This window comes from Papio anubis, chromosome 17 (genome assembly GCF_008728515.1).
Source record: "Papio anubis isolate 15944 chromosome 17, Panubis1.0, whole genome shotgun sequence".
NCBI classification, from domain to species: domain Eukaryota; kingdom Metazoa; phylum Chordata; class Mammalia; order Primates; family Cercopithecidae; genus Papio; species Papio anubis.
This window is the reverse complement of record NC_044992.1, coordinates 7,682,619-7,706,625: the sequence shown is the minus strand read 5'-3', so window position 1 is coordinate 7,706,625 and position 24,007 is coordinate 7,682,619. Positions and strand designations below refer to the sequence as shown.

The window sequence follows — 24,007 nt, the reverse complement described above, 5'->3', positions numbered from 1 at the left end:
ACAGAGCCAGTCCCCGGGCTTCTGTGGGGAGGGAGTGGGGCACTGCAGTGGGGGAGGATCTCACACCCGGAGGCCCTGGGAAGCCAGGGTGGGGGAGGGACGAAGCTGGTTCCTGTTTGTCTCAGAGATCAAGGCCATCAGCCTCCCTGCACCTTCCAGGGATGTAGTAAGCACCCCCACCCCAGGTTCAAAGGGCCTCGCCTAAAATGCCTCCTGTACCCTTGAGGCTTGCTTTGATCCCCTGCACTCCACCAGAGCGACAGCTCCCCTGGTCCCATCTTCTCTGACAAGCTGGGTGGGAGTGTACACAGCCTCTGGGTGTGCTTAGAGGGCCTAATGGAGATAGGGATAATCTTCCATGTTATCCACATCAAGCCATTTAACGAATATGGATTTAGTATCTACATATGCAATGTATTTGGGGTCCAGAGAGAGGAGGGCAACTGTCCAAGGTCACAACTGCGAGGCGAATACGCATGTAAAGCAGCACCTTGTAAACTGTACCCACTGTGCCTACTACTAAAGAAAAAAAAAATGAGAGAGAAAAAAAAAGCCTTTTGGTCCCTGTGCCTGGGACCAAAGCCTGAGCCCTCTCCTGCAGTCGGGGTCGCTGACCCAAGCCTGGGGCAAAGCTAGGTCTTGGCCAGTCAGCAGCCACCACGTGAAGCAGCCCCTGCCCCCATCACCCCCGGCTGCCTTGTGCCCTCCTCCTCGGGGTCTTCAGCTCACCCCACCTCAGTCGGGCCTGCTCCAGCTGTTAAGTACCCCTAGTCTGAACCTCAATCGTGAGGTGGGGCACCCCCTCCTCACACCCTGTAGACACTCCCCGGTCCTCCACCCCCTGGACTTGTTTCGGCGGGAAGAGCCTGCCTCATCTTTTCTTCCTACCCTCCTACCCAGTGGCCAGGGATCGCAGGCTTCCTCTGAGACATCCACCAGCGGGGTGATGGGTTGGGATCAACCTCCTCCACTCCCCTCCACCCTAGCAGCAGGGTCCCCGCTCTCGATATTGCCCCAGCGCCTGTACTGGCCCTCTCTGATTTCCCAACCCCAGCCCATTCCAAGTGCTGAAGGCGGGTCGCTAGGTGCTGGGACCTGGGCGCCGGGCGAGACCTTGGGCTGTGTGGGATGCAGGCTGGCTTATTTGGTTCACGATTCAGGGAGTGGTCTGGGGGTTAGGTGCGGGGCCAGGCTGCTGTGTGCCCCAAGGGGCAGGTGGCAAGAGGTTTGGGGGCGGCTGTGGAAGGCTGTGCTCAGACAGGGCGGGGTGACGGTGGGTTTAGGGAAGCCGCAGCAACCCGCCTGGTGGTCCCGTGAGTGCCCAGAGAGCTGCCGGGGCACGGTGGCGCCTGACCCGCAGTCCCGCCCGGCACGACCCCAGTCCCGCAGCGCCCCGCCCCCGCGGCCCCGCTCCCGACGCGTCGCCCGCGGCGCCCCGCCCCCGCCCGCAGTGCCCGGATGCGGATGACGCGCGGCCGCCATCTTTCCGTCCCGGGCAGCCAGCGCCAGTCGGAGCCAGCGCGAGTCGCCGCCGCCATCACTGCTGCTGCCAAGTCCTCCACCCGCTGCCCCCGCCATGTGAGTCGGCCGCCCGCCACCCTCACCGCGCTTCCCTGCACCGGCCGCCGCCCTTGGCAACCGGCCGTGGGGAGTGCCCGGGGTCTCTCCCGCGTTCCCCGCGCCCCGGGGCCAGGCCCAAGCCGGTGACTGCGCGCGGGCGGCCGAGAAGCCCAGCGTCTCGGGCTGGCCGGCTTGAGCGATGGCCGCGGGAAAGAGCGGACCCTGTGTCCTCCTGCCCCGCCCCGCCCCTGTCACCGCGGCCGCCTGTCTTTTCGGGTCGACCCCGATCACATCTGTGAGGTCGCCCTCATTTGACAGGCGGGGAAACTGAGGCCGGGGGGAGGGGGGCCTCGCTCAAGGTCACGCAGCTCATCGGCGACGAGGCTGGACCTGGACCAGGGCTTCCCTCGGGTGGCCTTCCTCCCGAAAAGGAGGACTGGAGGGACGAGGATGGACAGGTGGATGGGCGGAGCCCTGGCTGCAGGGCCGGGAGACTGCAGGCCCTGGGTCTTAATCCGTCCCTGCTCCTCAGGTCTGCTACCGCTGCCACGGCCCCCCCTGCCGCCCCGGCTGGGGAGGGTGGCCCCCCTGCACCCCCTCCAAACCTCACCAGTAACAGGAGACTGCAGCAGACCCAGGCCCAGGTGGATGAGGTGAGTGTGGTGGGAGTCAAAAGCAGTAGAAAGGACTCTGGGGGTTGGCGTTTAGGTGTAGGGGCCCATGTTGGTTTGGGAGTGATGACAGGAAGCCTGTGGGTTTGCGGACAAAGATACCTTGCCCCATCCGTGTCTCCCTGTCAGCACGCACTTGGAAGGGTGCTGGGGGTGTTAATCAGCTTTGCTAGCCTGGGGTGTGCCAGCCTAGGCAGGTGTGCTCTGGTGATGGACAGAGCGCCTGAGGCGCCATAGAGGGAGGGTGTTGCTATGATATCTGAGATGTCACCAGCAATCCCCTGATGTGTGCTCCTTGCGTGTCCCCAGGTGTGCTAGGCATGTACTGTGTGTGTCCTTGGCATGTTAACCTGGCAGCATCAGGGTGCATGTTCCATGTGTGGCACGGTGGGCACATGTTTGAGGATTGCCCTCATGAGGTGGGCCTTGGCACACCCCCTTGCCCCGTGGGCCCTTCTCCCAGGTGGTGGACATCATGAGGGTGAACGTGGACAAGGTCCTGGAGCGGGACCAGAAGCTGTCGGAGCTGGACGACCGTGCAGATGCACTCCAGGCAGGGGCCTCCCAGTTTGAAACAAGTGCAGCCAAGCTCAAGCGCAAATACTGGTGGAAAAACCTCAAGGTAAGGATGGGGACAGGAAGGAGGACTGGCGGGTGAATGGGGTATCATAGTTAGTCTCGCTGATCCTCTCCTCTCACCCCCAGATGATGATCATCTTGGGAGTGATTTGCGCCATCATCCTCATCATCATCATAGGTGAGTAGGCTGGGAATGGCCGGGGCCCTTTCCCTGGAGAGGTTTCCCCAGTGGATTCTGGGTTTTGAAGGTCATTAACCTAGTTTTTACTCTTCAGCCAAAAACACATATAGCTGCTAATGGCAATTCTGATTCATCTAGAGCCAAAAACTTTGATGTTATTTAGCCTGCATTTTGCCTGGTTCTTGGCAGTTTCGTTAACATTTAGAAATAGAAAAGTTGGTGTATCCATTGAGGACCCTTTGGGCCTAAGAGCCCAATCTGAGAGCCCTGGAATTGAGGAGTGGGAGAAAGGAAAGGCCCAGGGGCTTGAGACGTGACCAGGAAGCCAACCACCCCATTATTTGAGAGCTTGTGGCCTCAGGCTCAGAGGATTAGGGTATGTGGCCTCAAGGCCATACCATGGAACTGAAGGGACCTCAGAACCTACCTGTCTAACCCCTTGCTTTGTAGATGGAGAAACTGAGTCCAAGAGAGGGGTAGGGGTGCCAGCCAGCTGGGGAGTGGGGAGGATTGGAGCAGGGCCAGGCCTGACACACTGCTTTCTTTCTTTCTCCCTCTCTCCCTCCCCTCTCCCTCTTCCTCATCTTCTTCCCCTCTCTCCACAGTTTACTTCAGCACTTAAATCCCTGAGGAGTCTGCCCTGCCTAGAGAAGGGCCTCTCCCCCCACCCTCAGCCGTTCCTCCACCTCTCAGCCATATCTTTCAGCCCCCCCCTTCCCTGGATCCGTGCGTGTGTGTGTCCGTGTGTGTGTCCCCCTGTAAATAGCCAGCTGTTATTTATACATATATAATATTATATATATTTGGTCTGTTTGTAGTTTTATTACTAGAAGATTTTTCTGGTTGTCCTTAACACCCCTTCCTGAGGTTCCCTTCACCTCCTCTCTCTTGCCTTCCTTCCCTTTCCCTTTCTTCCTGACTAGCCCCAAGTCCCTTCATTTGCATCTGCTATGCAATAGTCCCTCTCCTCTCCTTCTTCTTCCCTCAGATTTAGCTGATCCTTCCTCCCACCCTGGCCGTCCTTTCCTCCTCCCTCTCCCGGTCATGCTCCCTCTGCCCTGCCCTCAAAAAAGACCACAAAAAACAAAAAGCACCTGTCCAGGCTTCCTTAGGTGCATCTTGTTTGCATCCATTGGGAGGCTCTGAGACTGGCCCCACTTGGTCCTAAGAATCCCAAGGTCTTTGGGAGTGTCCAGCATGTTAATTAGCGTATCATTACATACTGCCATCCCTTTCCATTTCTTTTTGTTCCATCACTCTTCTCTCAACTGGTGTTTCTTTTTTTACTGAGGAGTTAGTCCCCATTAGTCCTTGTATCACATTTTCATTTGCACGACATTACTTGCAGATGGTGGGGAGCCTGGGCTTTTGGGGGACCAGGCTGCTCTGTCCCCCAGCATTGCCTCCTCCTAGCTCTTCTAGTCCAGTTTGCCTCCCTTACCCTCATTTTCCAAACCTCTTGTACCCTCTCCCTCCCCCAGCTGGTATGTAAGTGTCTTGGAGTTCAGTATGTTATGATGGACCAATAATTCTGCCACTCGGGGATTCTCCCCACATTCCTGCTCCCCAGTTTTCATGTGGGGCACTCAACTGACATTCCCATGGGGTTTCCCTCCCATCTGCCTGATCCACCTCCTCCTCCCACTAGGAGAGTTGGGGGTTGGCCACAATTGATCTCTTTTGGGAGGGGTGGCTACCAGTGTGTGGGGGGTCATCACTGCCTTGGGGAGGAGTGGGGCAGGGCAGAGAATCCCCCCAATTCCTGCCTGAAATCTCTGGCCTCACCCCTGCTGGGGGCAGGACTGAAAACCCTCCTCCTCAATTTGGGGGGTGTTGCCCCCATCACTTCCCAGCTCCTCTGACTTCCCCCACCCCCGAATTTAGGGTGGGGTGCTAGTCACTGCCAATGTGTGCATGGGACTTGCTGGAATATGGGGATGCTTGCCCCTCTCCAGGGCTATTGAGCCCAGAGAGAGCTGTCTTTTCATTGGGTGAAGTGATTGAGGAAGGGTCTATTGTCTTTTTAAACGGCACAATTTTAAGGGTCTGAGGGTACAGTCCCTTAACCTGCCACGGGAGGGGGCCCCCAAACTTTCTTCCCCCCACACTTGAGGTTTTCTGTGTGGAGGGGGAGCAGGGATATCTAAGCTGTGGTGTGAAAGGGTAGGAGAGATGCTGGGGGTGGGGGTGCTGTGTTCTAGACCCCCCATATTATCCCAGTGTCCCCTGCCCCCCTCTTCCCCCACCCCATGCCCCCAATTCTGTGGCGCATCCAGATTGTGAAAATGTACAATAAATGTGTAATGAGTAACCAAGTGTTGTCTGTTCTAAGATCTTTTTTATTTTTTCTATTTTTTTTTTTTGGTGCGGGGAGAATAAGATCTTTTCTTAACCAATGGGAAGAATATTGGATCAGAAGGTATAGCAGGAAGCTTGAGAAGATACATTGGTAAAGGACTGGATTTGGCAAGAGGCCCTGACCTTGGGCAGGGCAAAATGTGATTCTCAAAGTGGCCACACGGGGGCAGTAGGAGTTGGTAATGGGAAGTGTCATAACCAGTCCCTGTGTTTCTAAGCCCCGTGAGCCCTATGGTCTAGAGTTCCCAGGTGTCCTTTCCTTTTCCTGGGGCATGTTCCTGCTGTTGGACTCCTTTCTACTCGATTTAACTTCTAGATGCTCTGCAGTGGCTCCCGTGCAGCAGTAGATTAAGTCACTGGCCACTTCTGTGAAGCATCTCTTCCCCTCTGTGCCTAATCCAGTGCCAGCGCCCAGATGGGGTTAGTAAATACTGGTTTAAATAGGCTCAGAGAGACACAGCTGAGTATGTCGTGGAGCTGCCGGTAGACGGCCTACTACCTCTGTATTCTGTTGTATGACTCGTGACGTTAGACCCCACACTGAACTGCCACAGCCTGTAGGTCCAGGAGGCCCCAGATGTGGCATCTTAGTATCCCTTTTCCCAGGTGCTTCAACAATGAGTTGCTGGCCACGGTGGGTCACGCCAGTAATCCCAGCCATTTGGGTGGCCAAGGTAAGGAGTTCAAGACCAGCCTGGCCAACATAGTGAAACCTTGTCTGTACTAAAAATACACACAAAAAATTAGTCGGGCGTGGTGGCGGGCACCTGTAATCCCAGCTACTCAGGAGGTTGAGGCAGAGAACTGCTTGAACCTGGGAGGTGGAGGTTGCAGTGAGCCAACATCACCCCACTGCACTCCAGCCTGGGTGACAGAACAAGACTCTGTCTCAAAAAAAAAAATCCACTTAACACGATGTTGAACAAATGGGAGTATATTTTAGGTAGGGCGCGGTGGCTCACGCCTGTAATCCTAGCACTTTGGAAGGCTAAGGCAGGCAGATCACTTGAGGTCAGGAGTTTGAGACCAGCCTTGCCAACATGGTGAAATCTCATCTCTACTAAAAATACAAAAAATTAGGCGTGCTGGCACGCACCTGTAATCCCAGCTACTTGGGAGGCCGAGGCAGGAGAATCGCCACCGCGTCCGGCCTTTTTTCGTTTGTTTGTTATGAGAGTCCCGCTCTGTTATTCAGGCTGGAGTGCAGTGGTGCAATCTTGGCTCACTGCAACCTCTGCCTCCTGGGTTTAAGCAATTCTCTTGCCTCAGCCTCCTGAGTAGCTGAGATTACAGCTACCTACCACCATGCCCGGCTAATTTTCGTGGGTTTTTTTTTTTTTTTTTTTTTTTTTTTAGTAGAGACAGAGTTTTACCATGTTGGCCAAGTTGGTCTTGAACTCCTGACCTCAAGTGATCCACCCACCTCAGCCTGCCAAAGTGCTGGGGTTACAGGCGTGAGCCACCGTGATTCTTATATTAGGTACACAATCATTACTCGAATGTCCAACTTGATTGAAGTCTTACTATATGCCAGGCAGTGCTCAGGATTTCGCACTTCCAACTTAAATACCTTCCAGGTTTAAGAGTTCCCATGGGCCCTAGAAGTTAAAACTTGAATTTGGGTTCAAGTTTTAGCCTTGTTACTGACTAGCGTGTTACAGGCAAACAGATTCTGTAACCTCCCTGGATCTCAGTCTCATTTGTGAGGCGCGGGGAGTACGAGAGCTGGCCTCAGAGTTTGGGAGAAGCGCCTGGCCTAGCCTGCAGAAGACAATCAGGAAGGGGCTCTCTCATCTTCATGGTCACCAACACACCGTGCTGAGATCTGAAGACCGCTTCACCCTAATGCTCTGACCTTCCAGCTTCGGGGAGCCTTGGGGACCCAGGGCTGGAACCCCAGCGCCAGAGGCCCCCTCGTCATGCCCGGGTCTCTGTACAAAGTGAGCCTTATACTGTGCCACCGCTCACGTCTGCGCCTGCGTGCAGGTCACGCTCGCTGCGCCTGCGCAGATTTAGCAGCCGTGGTTAAGAGTGTCGTCAAGGAAAATCCCCAGCCTCTGGGTAAACAAGCTGCCGCGTGAGACCGCCGGCACGTGTACCCTACAGCTCCAAGACCTCTCAGCCTATGAGAAAGCTTGGAGAGCAGGACTGGCACTGACGTCACCAATCTTGGCAGGTCGGGGGTTATTTCCTCAGCCAATAAGAACCTCAGAAGTGTGGAGGGCGTGGCTTCCGGTCAGGTTTCCAATCGCCGCGTTGGGGCGGCCCCTCTCGCACGTGTATCTCTCCCGCCCCCGTCGGCCTGCGGACCAATGAGAAGACGGTGGCGGCCGGAGGCGCCAATGGAGGCTGTGCGGGGGGCCGACGGCTGCACGCGGCACGGGGCATGGGTCGGCGCCCCTAAGCCAATAAGCGTGGGGGGCGTGGCAGCGCGGCCCGTGGGCGGGTTTGGAGGAGTCAGCGTAATGCTAGAAGTCCTAGAAGAAATTTGGAGTGTGCGTGCGCGCCGAGCGGTGAGTGCCCGGGGATGGGGAAGAGATGCGGGGCGGTCGATGTGGACTTTTCCGGGGTGGTGTGGCCGTTTGGGAAGGTGTTAAATAGAGTGTGTGTGTGGGATCATGCAAATACGTGATAGCTCCGGTGGGAGCTCTGATGGTTGTGGAGAGTAGGGACCACGAACTCAGGTCTAGAGGGACGGGGTGGGAGTTAGTGACATCAGATCCCTCGCCCCCCTAGAGTCCCTGGACACTTGACTGCCCGGGGGGAAGGGCTCGGAAGCCTTCTGCGACCTGAGGGAGCTCCCTTTCAGGTCGGGACTGAAGGAGCCGCTGCTCCCAGGGAGGTACCGGAACGGGACCCTTGAGAGTTGATGGAGGATGTTTTAGTGGCTGCTGTTTGGGTGGTCGCCTTAAACACTTGAAAGAGGCAGAGGTTCGAAGACGGGAGGGATGCCCTGGTAGGGCAAATCGGAGGGTACCAAAGGGTTGGCATGCTGATATGAGAAAGGATGGTGTGATGATTTGTGAGACCCAGAGCCAGTCACATTACGGCTCCGGGTGTCTTTCTCATGTTAAACGGAAGGGTTTAGGCCTCAGAGTCGTCCTTGAGAATAGACGTGGGGTAGCAACTATTGAGTTCTGAGACGAGTGACAGGGTTGGGATTTGTGCAGATTGGCTGTGCACGTCCTCCTGAGCCACTGGAGGTGGGGAGGCACCAACAAGGTGTTTTGATATCTGTCTGTACAAACAACCAGGCCAGGCGTCTGGTAAAGTTGGCCTGACATAAGGGAGAAAAGTGAGAAAGTGGGCTTCGTAGGAAATCACTGGGGCTGGTGGCTGCTAGGGTGGTCTCAAGCACTTTGTGAGCCTGGGAAAATGGGCTATGATGTTAAGTGTGTGGGGAGTGCAAACAGTGTCTTGGGATCAGGCCTAAGGCAGAGAAAGGGGTTGGATGCAGTCTGTGTTCCTGGCACCAAACTTAGAATTGGCTGGGTATTTGAGAGGCCAGGTTTGCCAGTGCTGGAATGCAGCTTACAGGTTGGTTAACACCTCACAGGTTCCTGAAGGGTAAGAAACCAGAATGACAAGCCATTATTAGAGTTCAGATTTTTGAATCCTGGGCTCCATTTGTTAAGAGCTTGAGACCATGTTATGAGGCACTGGACAAGTTTAGTAACTTCTGTGCCTTAGTTATCCCCCCGGGAATGGGGGTAATAATACCTATCTCACGGGGTTGTTCTGGGGATGAAATAATGTAAAGTGCTTATCATAATGCCTGGGTCATGGTGAGAGATTTATGTGCCTGCTGTGGCTGGGAACTAGTCTCACATTCTCAAGTTTTTCTGCAAGTTTTGATGGCGTCCCATTTCTCTCTTCCGGTCTTCAGGCAGCAGTCCAAATTCCCTCATTCCTCCCTTCTAGCCCTCTCCCAGGATCCAGGCCCCAGATTGGGCCACTTGCTCTGTCCCAGTTTGATTTTCTCATCCTAGGCCCCTTCTCCTCCCTGTCCCCCCCGCCTCCCCCGCCCACCCCCGCTGCCATAATAACAAGAGATTCAGGCTCTGAAGGAGGGCTTCTGGAAGGGAGAAAAAGGTGCGTGTTTTCTCCCAGAGTCTGGGCCTCCAACTTCTCCGCCCTGGGTCTTTGGTACCAGGCCAGCAGATGTGTACAGTTTGGGAGAGAGGAAAAGTCAGAGCTGCAGGAACAAGCTGAGGAGCGGGCAGATGGGAGTCCTGAAAAGAGAGCCAGGCGTGGTGGCGGGGAGGTGTGGGGAGGGGGCCCCCTTCCTCCTAATCCTCTCTCCAGGAATCCCTGGCTTTGGGACAGGACGGCTGTCGTTTGGTTGGGGGAGGCGCCCAGGCCGGGTGCATGTCCTGGGCCACCAGCCAAGAGAACATGATGTTCCCAAGTGCGCTGGCCGCCGCCCTCTCGGGCTGGCCGCCTCCCAAACCGCTGCCTCTCCAGGCTCTCCAGCCTCCCTGCCCCACATTCCCCGGCAGCCTCGCCCCGCCCCCTTCTTCCGCTTTGACGTCACCGCTGTCTCCCGCCCCCTCGCCTCCATTGACGGCAGCAGGGCCTGGTTACTGTGGGGACGGTGAAGCAGGACAACAAGAGCCTTGGGAGCAAGCGGGGGCTGCTGGAGGGCTGGAGCCTTTTGTGTATGCAAAAGACAGATAGGGAGATGGAGGCGGGAGAGCAAGGACTGCCTAGGTCAGGGGGGATCACACCTAAATCCCCGAGGGGGGAGAAAACTGTGTTTTCAGGGAAGAGGTGTCTGCAAATGAGACAAGGCCAAGGCCACAGTATGAGTTGGGGTGGGGAGGATCATTTTCAGGGAGAGGAGACTGAGAATCCAGCCTCCTGAATCTTTTTTTTTTTTTTTTTTTTTTAGTAGAGATAGGGTTTCTCCATGTTGGTCAGGCTGGTCTCGAACTCCCGAACTCAGGTGATCTGCCTGCCTCAGCCTCCCAAAGTGCTGGGATTACAGGCGTGAGCCACCACGCCCGGCCTCCAGGCTCCTGAATCTTTGTTTTCCTGTTTCAATTTTTCTGGGTTAATTTATAACACACTCTTGTCCCAGCTTTTCCACAGAGCCCTCCCCTTCACCCTCCCCTCATTGTTCAGGAAAGTTTAGGCCACGTGACAGTGAGGGGCGTGCCCCCACAATGATTATGTCAGCAGCTGCTTGGAGGCCTGTTCATCTACTACCCACGTTTCCAGGGAGCCCTGCGAGGAACTACTCATCACGGTCCTGGATCGAGGGGGCTGTGTAATTGCAGTTCTCCTGGGACCAGACTAACATTTTATTGCTTGCAAATCGTTCCCCTGTTTTCTTTCTAGGACTACTCCCCTCTTTAAAAGAATTAGAATTCCCAGCCCCCTTTCTCCTGTTTACACTCTTTCTCCACCTCCCCAACCTATCCTTGTTTAAAAAAAAAAAAAAAAAAAAAAATCATGTTACCGTATTTATCGATCACTTGCCATGTGTCAGGTCCTGGCCTGGGCTCTGGAGAGTACAGTGAATGAGACAGATGACGTTCCGGCTGGGCCCCTGGAGTTTGGCTTTCTCTTTTCCAAGCAGTGGAAATATGAAGCCCTTGCCACCCCACTTTTCTCTGTCTAGGGCCCCAGCTAGCCTCTTCTCTCTGCCATCCCCTTGGTCCCTCTGTAGTCCTGGCTTCCTGGCCCCCACTTTTGGGGCAGCCCTAATTGTGGGTGGCTGTGTTCTCTGGAGGGAAGTACTAGACACCACGTAGGCTGCCCAGAGACCTTTTCTCTGAGTGGCCATAGAAGCACCTGCCATTGTTTCTCTTCACAGCCACTATTGGCTCTGGTCGCTCCTTCCATTGTCCGCATCTTTCCTCCACCCACTCACCCACCAATCACACGTGGGCCCTTAACTGTCCTCTCCCAGGATTTGAAGTGTCAGAGGAAGTGCTTCGGTTAAAGGGCTTCATTATGTAGAACGAAGGTTGGGAAGGAACGAGGTTGGGACAGGAACCCAGGAGAGGCCCAGCCAGGTTTCTGTCTGTCCCCTCCTCTCAAGGACCACCCATCTCATCCAGCGTGGCCTAACTCCCAGCGCCATTCCTTTTCCCCACCACTGGAAGGGCGAAGATGCCAAGATGTTGTGTTCTGCAAGGCTAGCGCGTTCAGGAAGTAGGCAAGTCTTGAGCACCTACTCTGGCCCGGGTTTTTCCCCTAAAGAGGCGCAGCGTACCTCCCTCTCTCCTCCCTTCCATTATTCACTGTGCAAGCGTCCTGCGCCCATTGGCTGGGCGGTGTCTGAGGCTCTTCAGCCCAGCACCAGCACCCAGGTCCACGTGCGCCCGTGTGTGTGACACAGCCCTGACCTTAGTGGAGGCCACTAGCCAATCAGGCGCCGGGAAGAGATCCCCAGCCAATCGGGGGCGGGGCCTGCGGCTCCGTCGGCAAGAGGCCAATGAGGGGGCAGTGCCCGGCATTATGCAACCCGCCTCCCCGCCCGGTGGAGCTTCCACTCGGCTGCGGGCTGGAGCAGCGGCGGGCAGGCGGGCCGAGGACACTCCCGCGACCAGGTAGGCATCTCTGCGGCCATCCTGGGGCTGATCTCCGTCCCTGAGCCGGACCGCTGCCACTTCCAATCTGATGGGCTACTTTTGGCCCAGCCAGTCAGAGGGCACACTGTCGTCCTTACCGCTACCCACCCTCTCCCCGCCCCCGGGGACCGAAGTGCTCCTCGAAATCTTGCACCGGGAGTCTGCACTCCTGACCCACTCACCTTACCTCCAGCTTGTCCCCACCTCCCTGTCCCATCTTGCCCGGCCCCACAGCCGACTCAGCGGGCATGCCCCGGTCTTCTTGCTCGTTACTCGAGGGGCCCCAGGTTTGCCCCGGTACCAGGACCCCATTAGGCTTTCGGCGCTCCCCGTGTCTCTGCTCTCCAGTCCCTGGCCCTGCGCCGCCTGTGATGTCAGCCCACTTCGGACTGGAACATCCCGTTCCCAGCGCTAGTTCCTGCTGTTGGCCACAACCTTCCCTTTTCGCCTGGCGCTGAGAAAATGCTCAGTAGTGGGGGTGTGGTTAGACGGGGAGTAGGGGAAGAACGATCTGTTGGTGTTGTGCCTCTTCTGCCCAAGACTTGGGGTGGGGGTCTGGCCAGAAAAGTAGGAGACTCTTTTTTGAGAGGATCCTCGGGTCCTTGACGATGGCAGTTTGCCGGCTTCGGTCCTCGCGGTGGGGAAGCAGCGCAGGGGCTAAAGAAGGAAAGGCTGTGTTGTCTTGAGCAGAATGACTGGGATCCAGGCGAGAGTCAGGTTGAGGGGCTTTTGCGCGGAGGGCGGTGGCCGTCGTGTTTCGTCCTAGGGAAGCCAGGACAACCCTGGAATCCTAATAGGCCGTCCCACTTCGTGCGGCCACTGAGCCATCCTGGGACTGGGGATATGTGAAGGATGCGTGACCCCCGGCCGCACCCACCAGTGTGAGAGTGGGCCGTTCCCCCACTTCCGCCGGGAAATGGGGGAGGGGTCGCTCCTTCTGCCCTGCTGTGGTCCCTCCAGCAACCGCTGAGCTCAGCAGCTGACGTCGGTTTCCCTGGCGACCGTGGCGGCGGCGGAAGCGCGTGGTGGGGCCGCGCACGTCGGCGCGCATGTGCAGCGGGGGTGGCACCGCCCCCGGATAAAATTAGCCTGGAGGCCTAAATATAGGAGGCGACCAGCTTACCCCCTGCTCCGAGGCCTTGGAGGCCCAGGCAGAGTGGAGACCTAATGGGAACTGGGGAATGGGAAGTGTCCAGGTTTTTGCCGACAGCCGTAGTTATCGACTGCTCAGGCCAGGGTGGCAGGGGATGTGAAGGAAGGCCCCGGAGAACTTTCTCCCACGTGCAGCCCCCCTAAGGGTACAGGAAACATCCTGACTCCCCATTGGAAGCCCCAGGCCTGGGTTCCACTCCCATCAGTCCCGCATGAGGCCAGGCAGGGGAAAGTCTGAGTGAAGTCAGCAGGTGCTCTGGAGTTAACAAACCAGCTTTCTGCAAACTCTACTTCCTGGTTTCCCTCTCCAGGTACTGGCTGTGCTCGAACTTGTCAACCCTCAGAGACTTAAATCTTCCACCTCACTCCCTCAGCCAGGCCTCCAGGCCCCCCCGTGCATCCGTGGTGGCCTCTTCGCCTTCTCTGTTCTGTTCTCCCCATGGCCCAGACATGAGTGGCCCCCTAGAAGGGGCTGACGGGGGAGGGGACCCCAGGCCTGGGGAATCATTTTGTCCTGGGGGGGTCCCATCCCCTGGGCCCCCACAGCACCGGCCTTGCCCAGGCCCCAGCCTGGCCGATGACACCGATGCCAACAGCAATGGTTCAAGTGGCAATGAGTCCAACGGGCATGAGTCCAGGGGCGCATCTCAGCGGAGCTCACACAGCTCCTCCTCAGGCAATGGCAAGGACTCAGCCCTGCTGGAGACCACTGAGAGCAGCAAGAGGTGCGTATGGATGTGTATGTTGGCTCTAGGAGTGGTCTTGTGAGCAGGCAGAGCTGGGTGACAGGCCTCACACTGCTGGCCCTACCTGTAACTGGGCCTGTTGCTGTCTCCTAGCACAAACTCTCAGAGCCCATCCCCACCTAGCAGTTCCATTGCCTACAGCCTCCTGAGTGCCAGCTCAGAGCAGGACAACCCGTCCACCAGTGGCTGCAGGTACGTCGAGTGAGGCTGGAGGAGAGGTCTGGGGGCCCAGGCCACACTCTGGGACTAATGTCTTTATCTCCTTCCCTGCGGGCCCCGCAGCAGTGAACAGTCAGCCCGGGCGAGGACCCAGAAGGAACTCATGACAGCACTTCGAGAGCTCAAGCTTCGACTGCCACCAGAACGCCGGGGCAAGGGCCGCTCTGGGACCCTGGCCACGCTGCAGTACGCGCTGGCCTGTGTCAAGCAGGTGCAGGGTAAGTGGTATGTCCCAAGAGGGAATGGCCAGGACCTGGGCTCCTGTGTTGAGGCAGCCTCCTTACGGAATGCCTCACTGCCTCCACCCTGCAGCCAACCAGGAGTACTACCAGCAGTGGAGCCTGGAGGAGGGCGAGCCTTGCTCCATGGACATGTCCACCTATACCCTGGAGGAGCTGGAGCACATCACGTCTGAGTACACGCTTCGTAACCAGGTCAGCGGCCGCCTGGCCTCTCCATCCCGATGCACCCCTACCCCTTCTCCCTCAGCTCTTCAATCTGCTCTTGCTCTCCCCTTCCTGCCAGGATACCTTCTCAGTGGCTGTCTCCTTCCTGACGGGCCGAATCGTCTACATTTCGGAGCAGGCAGCTGTCCTGCTGCGTTGCAAGCGGGACGTGTTCCGGGGTACCCGCTTCTCCGAGCTCCTGGCTCCCCAGGATGTGGGAGTCTTCTATGGTTCCACTGCTCCATCTCGCCTGCCCACCTGGGGCACAGGGGCCTCAGCAGGTGAGGTGCCCAAGCACTGTGAGGAGGCATGAGCAGTCCCGGGAAGCTCCTGCTGTGAGGGGCCAGGGGACCCAGACTTTCCCTTAGTGGGTTCTTCGCAGCCTAGGGAAGGGGCGGGAGGCTGTGCTCACTCCTCTTCTGTCTGTCTCAGGTTCAGGCCTCAGGGACTTTACCCAGGAGAAGTCTGTCTTCTGCCGTATCAGGTAGGTGAGGGGAGGTGGGGAAGACCTCTGCCTCCTGTTTTTTTGTTTTTTGTTTTTTGTTTTTTGAAAGGGAGTCTCATTTTGTCGCCCAGGCTGGAGTGCAGTGGCATGATCTCAGCTCACTGCAACCTCTGCCTCCCAGGTTCAAGCGATTCTCCTGCCTCAGCCTCCCAAGTAGCTAGGATGACAGGCGCCGCCACGCCCAGCTAATTTTTGTATTTTTAGTAGAGATGGGGTTTCACCATGTTGGCCAGGCAGGTCTTGTACTCCTGACCTCAGGTGATCCGCCTGCCTTGGTCTCTCAAAGTGCTGGGATTAAAGGCACGAGCCACTGTGCCCGGCCTACCTCTGCCTCTTTTTGCCCCCTCCTCAGGGTCTTTGCTGTTGTGTGCTGTGATCTTGTGGTTGGAAGAGTGGGTGGCTCTCTGTTGAAAGTCCCTAATGCTCCTCTCTGCTTTGCTAGAGGAGGTCCTGACCGGGATCCAGGGCCTCGGTACCAGCCATTCCGCCTAACCCCGTATGTGACCAAGATCCGGGTCTCAGATGGGGCCCCTGCGCAGCCGTGCTGCCTGCTGATTGCAGAGCGCATCCACTCGGGTTACGAAGGTGAGCGGGTCTGGGCCCTGGCCTGGTTGGGGCTGGGAGGAAGGACATTTCCTCATGGTCAGGCATGAATTTGGGAGGCTTAGCCAGACCTTTTGAATTTTGGAACAAGAAAAGCTTTTGTAAAGATGAGGATTTGAGCTCCTTTTAGAGGTAGAGTTGAATAAGATCACTGAGCTAGAAAAGGGCAGGGAAGAATGCCTTGCTTGCTCTCAGTCGTGGTACTGGTACAGGGCATAGGATTGGCCCAGACCATCTTTGGGCCCATAGTGCCCAGGGCACAGCTGTGTGGCAAATCGTCAGCCAGCCTGGGCCCAGGCAGAGTGGAGGGCTGAGGAGTTGGGCATTCTGGACAAAACCCAGTGACCACACTTTCTGTGCCTCAGCTCCCCGGATACCCCCTGACAAGAGGATTTTCACTACACGGCACACACCCAGCTGCCTCTTCCAGGATGTGGATGAAAGGTGAGGATAGGACCTAGAGAACAGGAGGGCAGCCAGGGCTGAGGCCACGGCCACTCTGATGCCTCCTTCCCATTCAGGGCTGCCCCCCTGCTGGGCTACCTGCCCCAGGACCTCCTGGGGGCCCCAGTGCTCCTGTTCCTGCACCCTGAGGACCGACCCCTCATGCTGGCTATCCACAAGAAGAGTGAGTTCCTCTTGCCCTGCTCACCCTTCCCACTGTCCCGGGCTTTTGAATGGCTGCCCTTCAGGTTGGGTCTCTTGGTGCCTTGGTCTCCTGGATCTCCAGTGCCATGGCCTCCCCATTACTCAGCTCTCCCTCCCTTTGACCCCTCCCCCTTTCCCACTTCCATCAGTCCTGCAGTTGGCGGGCCAGCCCTTTGACCACTCCCCCATCCGCTTCTGTGCCCGCAACGGGGAGTATGTCACCATGGACACCAGTTGGGCTGGCTTTGTGCATCCCTGGAGCCGCAAGGTAGCCTTCGTGTTGGGCCGCCACAAAGTACGCACGTAAGTGGGCCATGTCCCCAAGCTGGCGTTGGGGATAGGGCAGTGTGGTGGGGGACAGGACTGGGCCAGGCTGGACTCACTCTTCCCCACCCTACAGGGCCCCGCTGAATGAGGATGTGTTCACTCCCCCGGCCCCCAGCCCAGCTCCGACCCTGGACACTGATATCCAGGAGCTGTCAGAGCAGATCCACCGGCTACTGCTACAGGTGAGAGTAGCGGAGAGGGAGCGTGGGAGGTGAAGAAGGGGGTGGGAAGTGGGATCAAGCCATCTAACCTGCCCTCTCCCCGCTGCAGCCCGTGCACAGCCCCAGCCCCACAGGACTCTGTGGAGTCGGCCCCGTGACATCCCCAGGCCTTCTCCACAGCCCCGGCTCCTCCAGTGATAGCAACGGGGGTGATGCAGAGGGGCCTGGGCCTCCTGCGCCAGTGAGTGACCTGCTCCCACCGCATTCTCTAATCGCCCTTTCCCCTCTCCTCCTCGGAACCAGCACTGCCAGTCCCAGAGTCTTGCCCGATCCCCCTTTGCCCTCTCTTTCGTGCCATTTCCTTTTTACCCTGCTCTCATCAAGGCGTCTGTGCCTCCCCACTGGTACTTACTTGTTTTATTGTGCCCTTGGCCCCTGACACTGGCCACACCCCCTGCTGCTGCTCACTGTGGTGCTGTCCTGCAGGTGACTTTCCAGCAGATCTGTAAGGATGTGCATCTGGTGAAGCACCAGGGCCAGCAGCTTTTTATTGAGTCTCGGGCCCGGCCTCAGCCCCGGCCTCGCCTCCCTGGTGAGTTGGTGACAATGTATGGGTGAGGAGACAGACCTGGGGGGCTCCCCTGATCTTCACCGCCAGCCTATTTGCTGTTTTTTTCCATGTGAGCTTGAGAAGACTATTTTCCTCTTTCTCTCTTTGCCCCAGCTACAGGCACATTCAAGGCCAGGGCCCTTCCCTGCCAATCCCCAGACCCAGAGCTGGAGACGGGTTCTGCTCCCATCCCGGCCCCACTAGCCTTGGCCCCTGAGGAGGCCGAGAGGAAAGAAGCCTCCAGCTGCTCCTACCAACAGATCAACTGCCTGGACAGCATCCTCAGGTAAGGCCTGCAGGCGTCTTCTCCACCTCGGGCTCTAGCCCTGCCCACCCCAAGCCCTTCTTTGATGCCCTCTACTGTGTCCATCACCAGGTATCTGGAGAGCTGCAACCTCCCCAGCACCACTAAGCGTAAATGTGCCTCCTCCTCCTCTTACACCACCTCCTCAGCCTCTGACGATGACAAGCAGAGGACCGGTCCAGTCCCTGTGGGGACCAAGAAAGGTAAAGACCCAGTGCACCCTGCTCCCACTGCCCCGTCCTGGCCTGGTGGCCCTGTGTCTTTTCCCTTCTGCTTCTGGGCCCTCTTGCTGTGCCCTGCCCTCCTTCCCAGCCTCCTGGTCTCCAGACTGTTCCCTACCACCATCCCCTTCCCCTTTTCCCTGGGATCCTCTCTCCTGACTTCCCCGTGGGGGTGGGGATGGTAACTGGCACCATCTCTCTGCACAGATCCGCCGTCAGCAGTGCTGTCTGGGGAGGGGGCCGCCCCCCGGAAGGAGCCAGTGGTGGGAGGCACCCTGAGCCCGCTCGCCCTGGCCAATAAGGCGGAGAGCGTGGTGTCCGTCACCAGTCAGTGTAGCTTCAGCTCCACCATCGTCCATGTGGGAGACAAGAAGCCCCCGGAGTCGGGTATGGGCGTGGAGCTGGGGGGCAGTGCTTGGGCTCTACCAGTCTCCCAGCTAGAGCTCCCTCCTGCCTTTCCCCTCCCTTCCAGCCCCTGATGGAGAGAAGGAGGCCTCCCTTGACGTGGGGCTTGGGGCTACCGCTTCTTGCTCTCCCCTCCCTGCCAGGCTTCTCGACTTTGCCCTTCGCCTGTTCTGCTTCTCGTATTGTTACTGTCAGTTGAAACACACAGTCTGGGGTAGGGGGTTTCCCTGAGGTGCTGACCACAGAGGGTCTGAAGGCGAGGAAAATTGAAGCTCCCTGAAGGGTCTTTGGATATGGACCTTGAAAATGTGTGAAGGGCTGGGCATGGTGGCTCAGGCCTGTAATCCCAGCACTTTGGGAGGCTGAGGTAGGAAGATCACCTGAGATCAGGAGCTCGAGATCAGCCTGGGCATCATGGTGAAACTGTCTCTACTAAAAATGCAAAACTTAGCCAGGCGTGGTGGCACGCGCCTATAGTCCCAGCTACTTGGGAGGCTGAGGCAGGAGAATCGCTTGAATCCAGGAGGTGGTGGTTGCAGTGAACCGCGATCGTGTCCCTGCACTCCAGCCTGGGAGAAAGAGCGAGACTCTGTCTCAAAAAAAAAAGGAGAGAAACAGAATGTGTGAGGGAAAGCCAAGGGGTGGGCTTCTCTTCCAACGAGAGTTGTGAGGGGGTCATCCCAGTAGAGTTCCTGGAGGGGAGTGGCCACTGGAGGGACCTGAGTATCTATCGTCTCCTCTTCTGGGCCAGCTTTGCATGGAGGAGAGGACCCAGGGCCAGCCCTTGGCAGAGAGGTGACCAAGAAATGTACATGGGGACCAGGCTCGGCTATGGGGCAGAGCCACCAGGGGTTGGCTAGGCTATCGGACAGGGAGGGTGTGGTATGGATTTGTTGACCCCTGAGGTGATTCTGATGACCTTTCTGTATCTCACTTTCCTCAGACATCATCATGATGGAGGACCTGCCTGGCCTAGCCCCCGGCCCAGCCCCCAGCCCAGCCCCCAGCCCCACAGTAGCCCCTGACCCAGCCCCAGATGCCTACCGTCCAGTAGGGCTGACCAAGGCCGTGCTGTCCCTGCACACACAGAAGGAAGAGCAAGCCTTCCTCAGCCGCTTCCGAGACCTGGGCAGGCTGCGTGGACTCGACAGCTCTTCCACAGCGCCCTCAGCCCTTGGCGAGCGAGGTAGCCACCTGGGGCCTGCTGGAGCCTGCCCTTTGCCCAGTCTAGGACTGGACTGTCGGGGGATGGATCTTAAGGGAGGTGTTTCTGCTCCAGGGACCCAGGCTGGTGGTGGTTCCACCACCAGGCCTGCCTAGGGACAGGTCCCTCGCTAGCTTCTCCCCACTAGGCCGGGGTTCTGGGCTGCAGCCAGAGGAGGGCAGCCTGGGGGGATGGCACTGGGACGGGCAGGCGGAAGTGCTGTGCTCCAGGTAGGCGACTTCAGGCCTAGCCTGGGGGCAGGGGCAGGAAGTGTGCCCACTTAGGAGTCAGTTGTCACTGATGAAGAGACATGCATAGACTCTGGGCCAACTCTGGGTGGGGTCTGGGCTTCAAGGGCAGGTGGAAGGCAGCCCCTCCAGGTGCCTGAGGGAGACCCCCTGCAGGCAGACGCAGGACTCAGGACTGGGCTTTCCAGCCCCCCTCTTCACTCCATCGCAAGCTAGGCAGAACACGGCCTCGATGGGCAGGAGGAACGCCTATGCTGGCAGCGCCCACAGGAGTTTGGCGGATGGACCAGAGCCACCTGTCCATGTGTCCATGGACGCACCCTGCCTCCTCCATCTGCCAGCGTGCCTCCATCTTCCGCACACCCCCAGCTCGACCCCTCTTGTAACCTCTCCCTGGCCTTGTTCCTTTCTCAATAAATCCCCTTGTCCCTGGCTCCTGTGATTCTTCCCTGAAGGTGCCCCACCTCCTGAGCCCCCCATTCTGTGTGGGTTGAGAAGCTCTCTCTGGAGCCTTGGCCTGCCCTCTCCCTGGTCAGAGTGTCATGGCAGTGTGGGTAGCAGGGGCACTAACCCCAGGTTGAGGCCCTCGCTAACCCTAGTCTTTTCCCACAGGCTGCCACCATGGCCCCGCACCCCCAAGCCGCCGACACCACTGCCGATCCAAAGCCAAGCGCTCACGCCACCACCAGAGCCCTCGGGCTGAAGCGCCCTGCTATGTCTCACACCCCTCACCTGTGCCACCCTCCACCCCCTGGCCTGCCCCACCAGCCACTACCCCCTTCCCAGCAGTTGTCCAGCCCTACCCTCTCCCAGTGTTCTCCCCTCGAGGAGGCCCCCAGCCTCTTCCCCCTGCTCCCACATCTGTGCCCCCGGCTGCTTTCCCCACTCCTCTGGTGACCCCCATGGTGGCCTTGGTGCTCCCTAACTATCTGTTCCCAACCCCATCCAGCTATCCTTACGGGGCACCCCAGACCCCTGTTGAAGGGCCTCCCACTCCTGCCTCGTACTCCCCTTCTCCATCCTTGCCCGCCCTCCCCCCAAGCCCTCCTCGCCGCCCGGACTCTCCACTGTTCAACTCAAGATGCAGCTCTCCACTCCAGCTTAATCTGCTGCAGCTCGAGGAGCTCCCCCGTGCTGAGGGGGCTGCTGGTGCAGGGGGCCCTGGGAGCAGTGCTGGGCCCCCACCTCCCAGTGAGGAGGCTGCTGAGCCAGAGGCCAGACTGGTGAGCACTGATCCCTGCGTCTGCCCGCCAGCCCCCACCCCAGTCCCGCCCCTTTGCCACCTTATGCTGCCTGCTGCCTCTGCCAGGCCAGTGTCTCAGCCTCCAGGAGGTGGAGGGAGACCCCAGCTGAATTTCTGAATGAAGCAGAAATTGGCTAACTCCTCGTTGAAGGGACAGTCCTGTCTGTCTGACAGGTAGTGAGAACATCTCAATAACTTCTGAGGGAGTATCTGCCACTTGGAAAGGGTCTGGCCTCACATCCCCACTCTTCGCCAGCTTTCTTCTCTCTCAGCCTGGCCTTACTGTCACGAAGTGGGGAGCAGAGACCACTGGGGTTGGATGTGCCTCTGCGCGCAACCAGTGAGAGCAGTTGAAGGGAAGCGTAGGTGCTGACCCCTTCATCCCTCCTTGCCCCCCTCCCCTCCTCCAGGTGGAGGTCACTGAGTCCTCCAATCAGGACGCACTTTCCGGCTCCAGCGACCTGCTGGAACTGCTGCTGCAAGAGGACTCGCGCTCCGGCACAGGCTCCGCAGCCTCAGGCTCCTTGGGCTCTGGCTTGGGCTCTGGGTCTGGTTCAGGCTCCCATGAAGGGGGCAGCACCTCAGCCAGCATCACTCGTGAGTGCCCTGCCTCCAACACCTCCCAGGGTCGGGCAGTGACTGGGGAGCCGGGAGCCCAGGCCCCATCTTGGCGGAGCTTCCTAAGGCCATTGGGATGGACATGTGGCCTTTGAGGGAGGCCTTGTGAGGCCCCCGGAGTGGGCATGCAGCCAGCCTGACTCCACTGGTCTGCCCCCCCACTTCTCAGGCAGCAGCCAGAGCAGCCACACAAGCAAATACTTTGGCAGCATCGACTCTTCCGAGGCTGAGGCTGGGGCTGCTCGGGGCGGGGCTGAGCCGGGGGACCAGGTGATTAAGTACGTGCTCCAGGATCCCATTTGGCTGCTCATGGCCAATGCTGACCAGCGCGTCATGATGACTTACCAGGTACCCTCCAGGTGAGGCATTTCAGAGGCCGCCTTGGCCTTCCTTTCAGAGGTAGTAGGGGGGCAGTTTTCTTTTTTGGGACTAGCTCTGTCCTGGATAGGATAGATGGTTCCTATCCTCCCTGCCCCTTGGATCTCTGTTACTAGTTCCTCCCAGGAGGAGAGCAGGTTTCCTGGTCTTGGGAGCCTTGACCTCCCATAGCCCTGATTTAGGGGAGGAGCATGAGGCGGGGAGTTGTGGTAGAGGAAGGATGCCAGCTTCACAGGTCCTGGTCTGGGTCCTGGATCCCAGCCTCTGCCTTCTGAACCCCTTCTCGGGCAGGGACATGACCTCTGTGCTGAAGCAGGATCGGGAGCGGCTCCGAGCCATGCAGAGGCAGCAGCCCCGGTTTTCTGAGGACCAGCGGCGGGAACTGGGCGCTGTGCACTCCTGGGTCCGCAAGGGCCAACTGCCTCGGGCTCTTGATGTGATGGTGAGAGAAGCCTGGGACAGGGGTAGAAAAAAGAATTGAGCTTGTCAAGTTCAAGGGATCGAGGCCAAGAGCTGATCTCAATATCCTTGGATCATTAATTCTGAAGACTGTTGATTCCACTGAATTTGCTGTGGATTATTATTAAGCTGCATGAGTCTTTGCAGAACTTTTCTCAGCCTATCCTATGCTAATGTGCATTGTGACTCTCCTGTAACGGCATCTGGGTAGAAGGCACAAGGCACCTTCCAACCTTGTTGGACTGCAGGTGCATATATGTGGACTGGTGCTTCTTGGGAGTACATTTCGGGAAGCACAGGGGGCTGGGGGTGGGAAGCTGGGCTGACAGGTTAGCAGTGAGGACCCTCTCTGACACTCTCCTGTCCATTTCTCTTACCAAGGCCTGTGTGGACTGTGGGAGCAGCACCCAAGATCCTGGTCACCCTGATGACCCACTGTTCTCAGAGCTGGATGGACTGGGGCTGGAGCCCATGGAAGAGGGTGGAGGCGAGCAGGGCAGCAGCGGTGGCGGCAGTGGTGAGGGTGAGGGCTGCGAGGAGGCCCGGGCCCAAGGTGGGGCCAAGGCCTCAAGCTTTCAGGACTTGGCCATGGAGGAGGAGAAAGAAAGCAGGAGCTCAGCCAGTCCAGCCTTACCTACAGCAGGAAACGGCACGAGCTAGACTCCATTCTGGGACCATCTCCAGGAGTCCACAAGATGCTTTCTTCTCCTATGTCCCAATTCTCAGAACTCAGATGTGGCTGGACCAACCAGTGGGAAACTGCCCCAGCTTCTCCCACCATAGGGGGCCGGACCCCCATCACCAGCCCAGGATCCAGGGGCTGCCTCTGGCCTCGTAGGGAGCGGAGAGCAGAACTCCGCAGCCCAGCCCAGCCCAGAGGAGTGTCACCTCCCGCCTTTGGAGAGGAATCCTTCCCTCCCCTGGACAGAGTTGCTGACAGGCTGCTTAAGTGGCCTCTCCATATCCTAGCTGAGCCTGAATCCGACTCCTGAGGGTTGGGGCTGCACTTATTTATCGGGGGAGACAGCTGTCTCTCCCACCTCCTCCCCACATGGGAGGAGAGCCTGAGGCCCAAGCAGGACCTGGGGGATCCAGCCCCTAGCTGCTCGGGGGTGGGGGAGGTTGGTGGACCATGGAGTCCCTGGTGCTGCCCCTCAGGTGGGACCCAGGTGTTCTCAGCTGTACCCTCTGCCGATGGCATTTGTGTTTTTGATATTTGTGTCTGTTACTACTTTTTTAATACAAAAAGATAAAAACGGCCAGGACTTTGTGGAATGAAGTTTGGGGTTGGGGTGAGGGGAGCACGTCTAGGAGGGACTCGGCCCTGCTTCCGGGAAGGTTGTAGTGAGGGTGCACAGGGCCATCCCCTGAAGACCCCCATTCCTCTTTCCCCCAATCCTGTCCAGGTGAGGGCCCTGCTCAGCCTACTACATCCACGCCCAGCTGTGACTCTGCTGTCCCCTCTAGCATGGCCTCAGCTGGGTTTACCCTGGGAAGGAGAGATGAGAGGCACGTGTGGCCAAGGGCTTGGGTGAGCTCCAGCCCAGGTCACAAGTGGCCGAGGCAGAGGAAGCCCGCTTAAC

General features: G+C 58.1%; 2 protein-coding genes and 1 long non-coding RNA gene across 5 annotated transcripts; 2 read left to right on the top strand and 1 right to left on the bottom strand.

Moving 5' to 3' along the window:
• Positions 1-1,449: 1,449 nt before the first annotated feature.
• Positions 1,450-5,306, top strand: VAMP2 (vesicle associated membrane protein 2). The gene is made up of 5 exons (XM_003912298.4): positions 1,450-1,578; positions 2,093-2,213; positions 2,695-2,853; positions 2,937-2,988; positions 3,597-5,306. Coding segments are annotated over exons 1-5 (351 nt in total). The 5' UTR covers positions 1,450-1,576; the 3' UTR covers positions 3,614-5,306.
• Positions 5,307-7,666: 2,360 nt separating this feature from the next.
• Positions 7,667-23,686, top strand: PER1 (period circadian regulator 1). 3 transcript variants are annotated; one of them, XM_021928717.1, is made up of 23 exons: positions 7,667-7,862; positions 13,391-13,804; positions 13,919-14,017; positions 14,108-14,262; positions 14,357-14,478; positions 14,570-14,771; positions 14,923-14,974; positions 15,438-15,580; positions 15,964-16,042; positions 16,120-16,226; positions 16,396-16,549; positions 16,647-16,755; positions 16,844-16,975; positions 17,221-17,326; positions 17,459-17,630; positions 17,721-17,851; positions 18,077-18,256; positions 19,218-19,460; positions 20,339-20,949; positions 21,380-21,566; positions 21,757-21,946; positions 22,257-22,407; positions 22,806-23,686. In XM_021928717.1, exons 2-23 carry the CDS (start codon positions 13,530-13,532, stop codon positions 23,082-23,084), a joined length of 3,879 nt encoding a protein of 1,292 aa, XP_021784409.1. In that variant the 5' UTR covers positions 7,667-7,862; positions 13,391-13,529; the 3' UTR covers positions 23,085-23,686. The 3 variants fall into 3 exon arrangements, with proteins under 3 accessions (XP_021784409.1, XP_021784407.1, XP_021784408.1); XM_021928715.2 differs by lacking the exon at positions 7,667-7,862 and adding an exon at positions 10,840-11,906; XM_021928716.2 differs by lacking the exons at positions 7,667-7,862; positions 18,077-18,256 and adding an exon at positions 10,840-11,906.
• On the bottom strand, positions 9,122-10,892 carry LOC103878633. The gene is made up of 2 exons (XR_638883.3): positions 10,811-10,892; positions 9,122-9,581 (listed from the first exon to the last, which is right to left on the bottom strand). It is a non-coding gene; the product is annotated as an uncharacterized LOC103878633 (long non-coding RNA).
• Positions 23,687-24,007: the final 321 nt, after the last annotated feature.

Coding starts and splice junctions, on each gene's coding strand:
- VAMP2 (XM_003912298.4), top strand. Junction 2,214..2,694: donor CCCAGGCCCAGGTGGATGAG/GTGAGTGTGGTG, acceptor CCCTTCTCCCAG/GTGGTGGACATCATGAGGGT. Junction 2,854..2,936: donor ACTGGTGGAAAAACCTCAAG/GTAAGGATGGGG, acceptor TCTCACCCCCAG/ATGATGATCATCTTGGGAGT.
- PER1 (XM_021928715.2), top strand. CDS start 11,815: ATGCAACCCGCCTCCCCGCCCGGTGGAGCTTCCACTCGGCTGCGGGCT. Junction 17,631..17,720: donor TGCCTGGACAGCATCCTCAG/GTAAGGCCTGCA, acceptor GTCCATCACCAG/GTATCTGGAGAGCTGCAACC. Junction 21,947..22,256: donor ACTTACCAGGTACCCTCCAG/GTGAGGCATTTC, acceptor CTTCTCGGGCAG/GGACATGACCTCTGTGCTGA.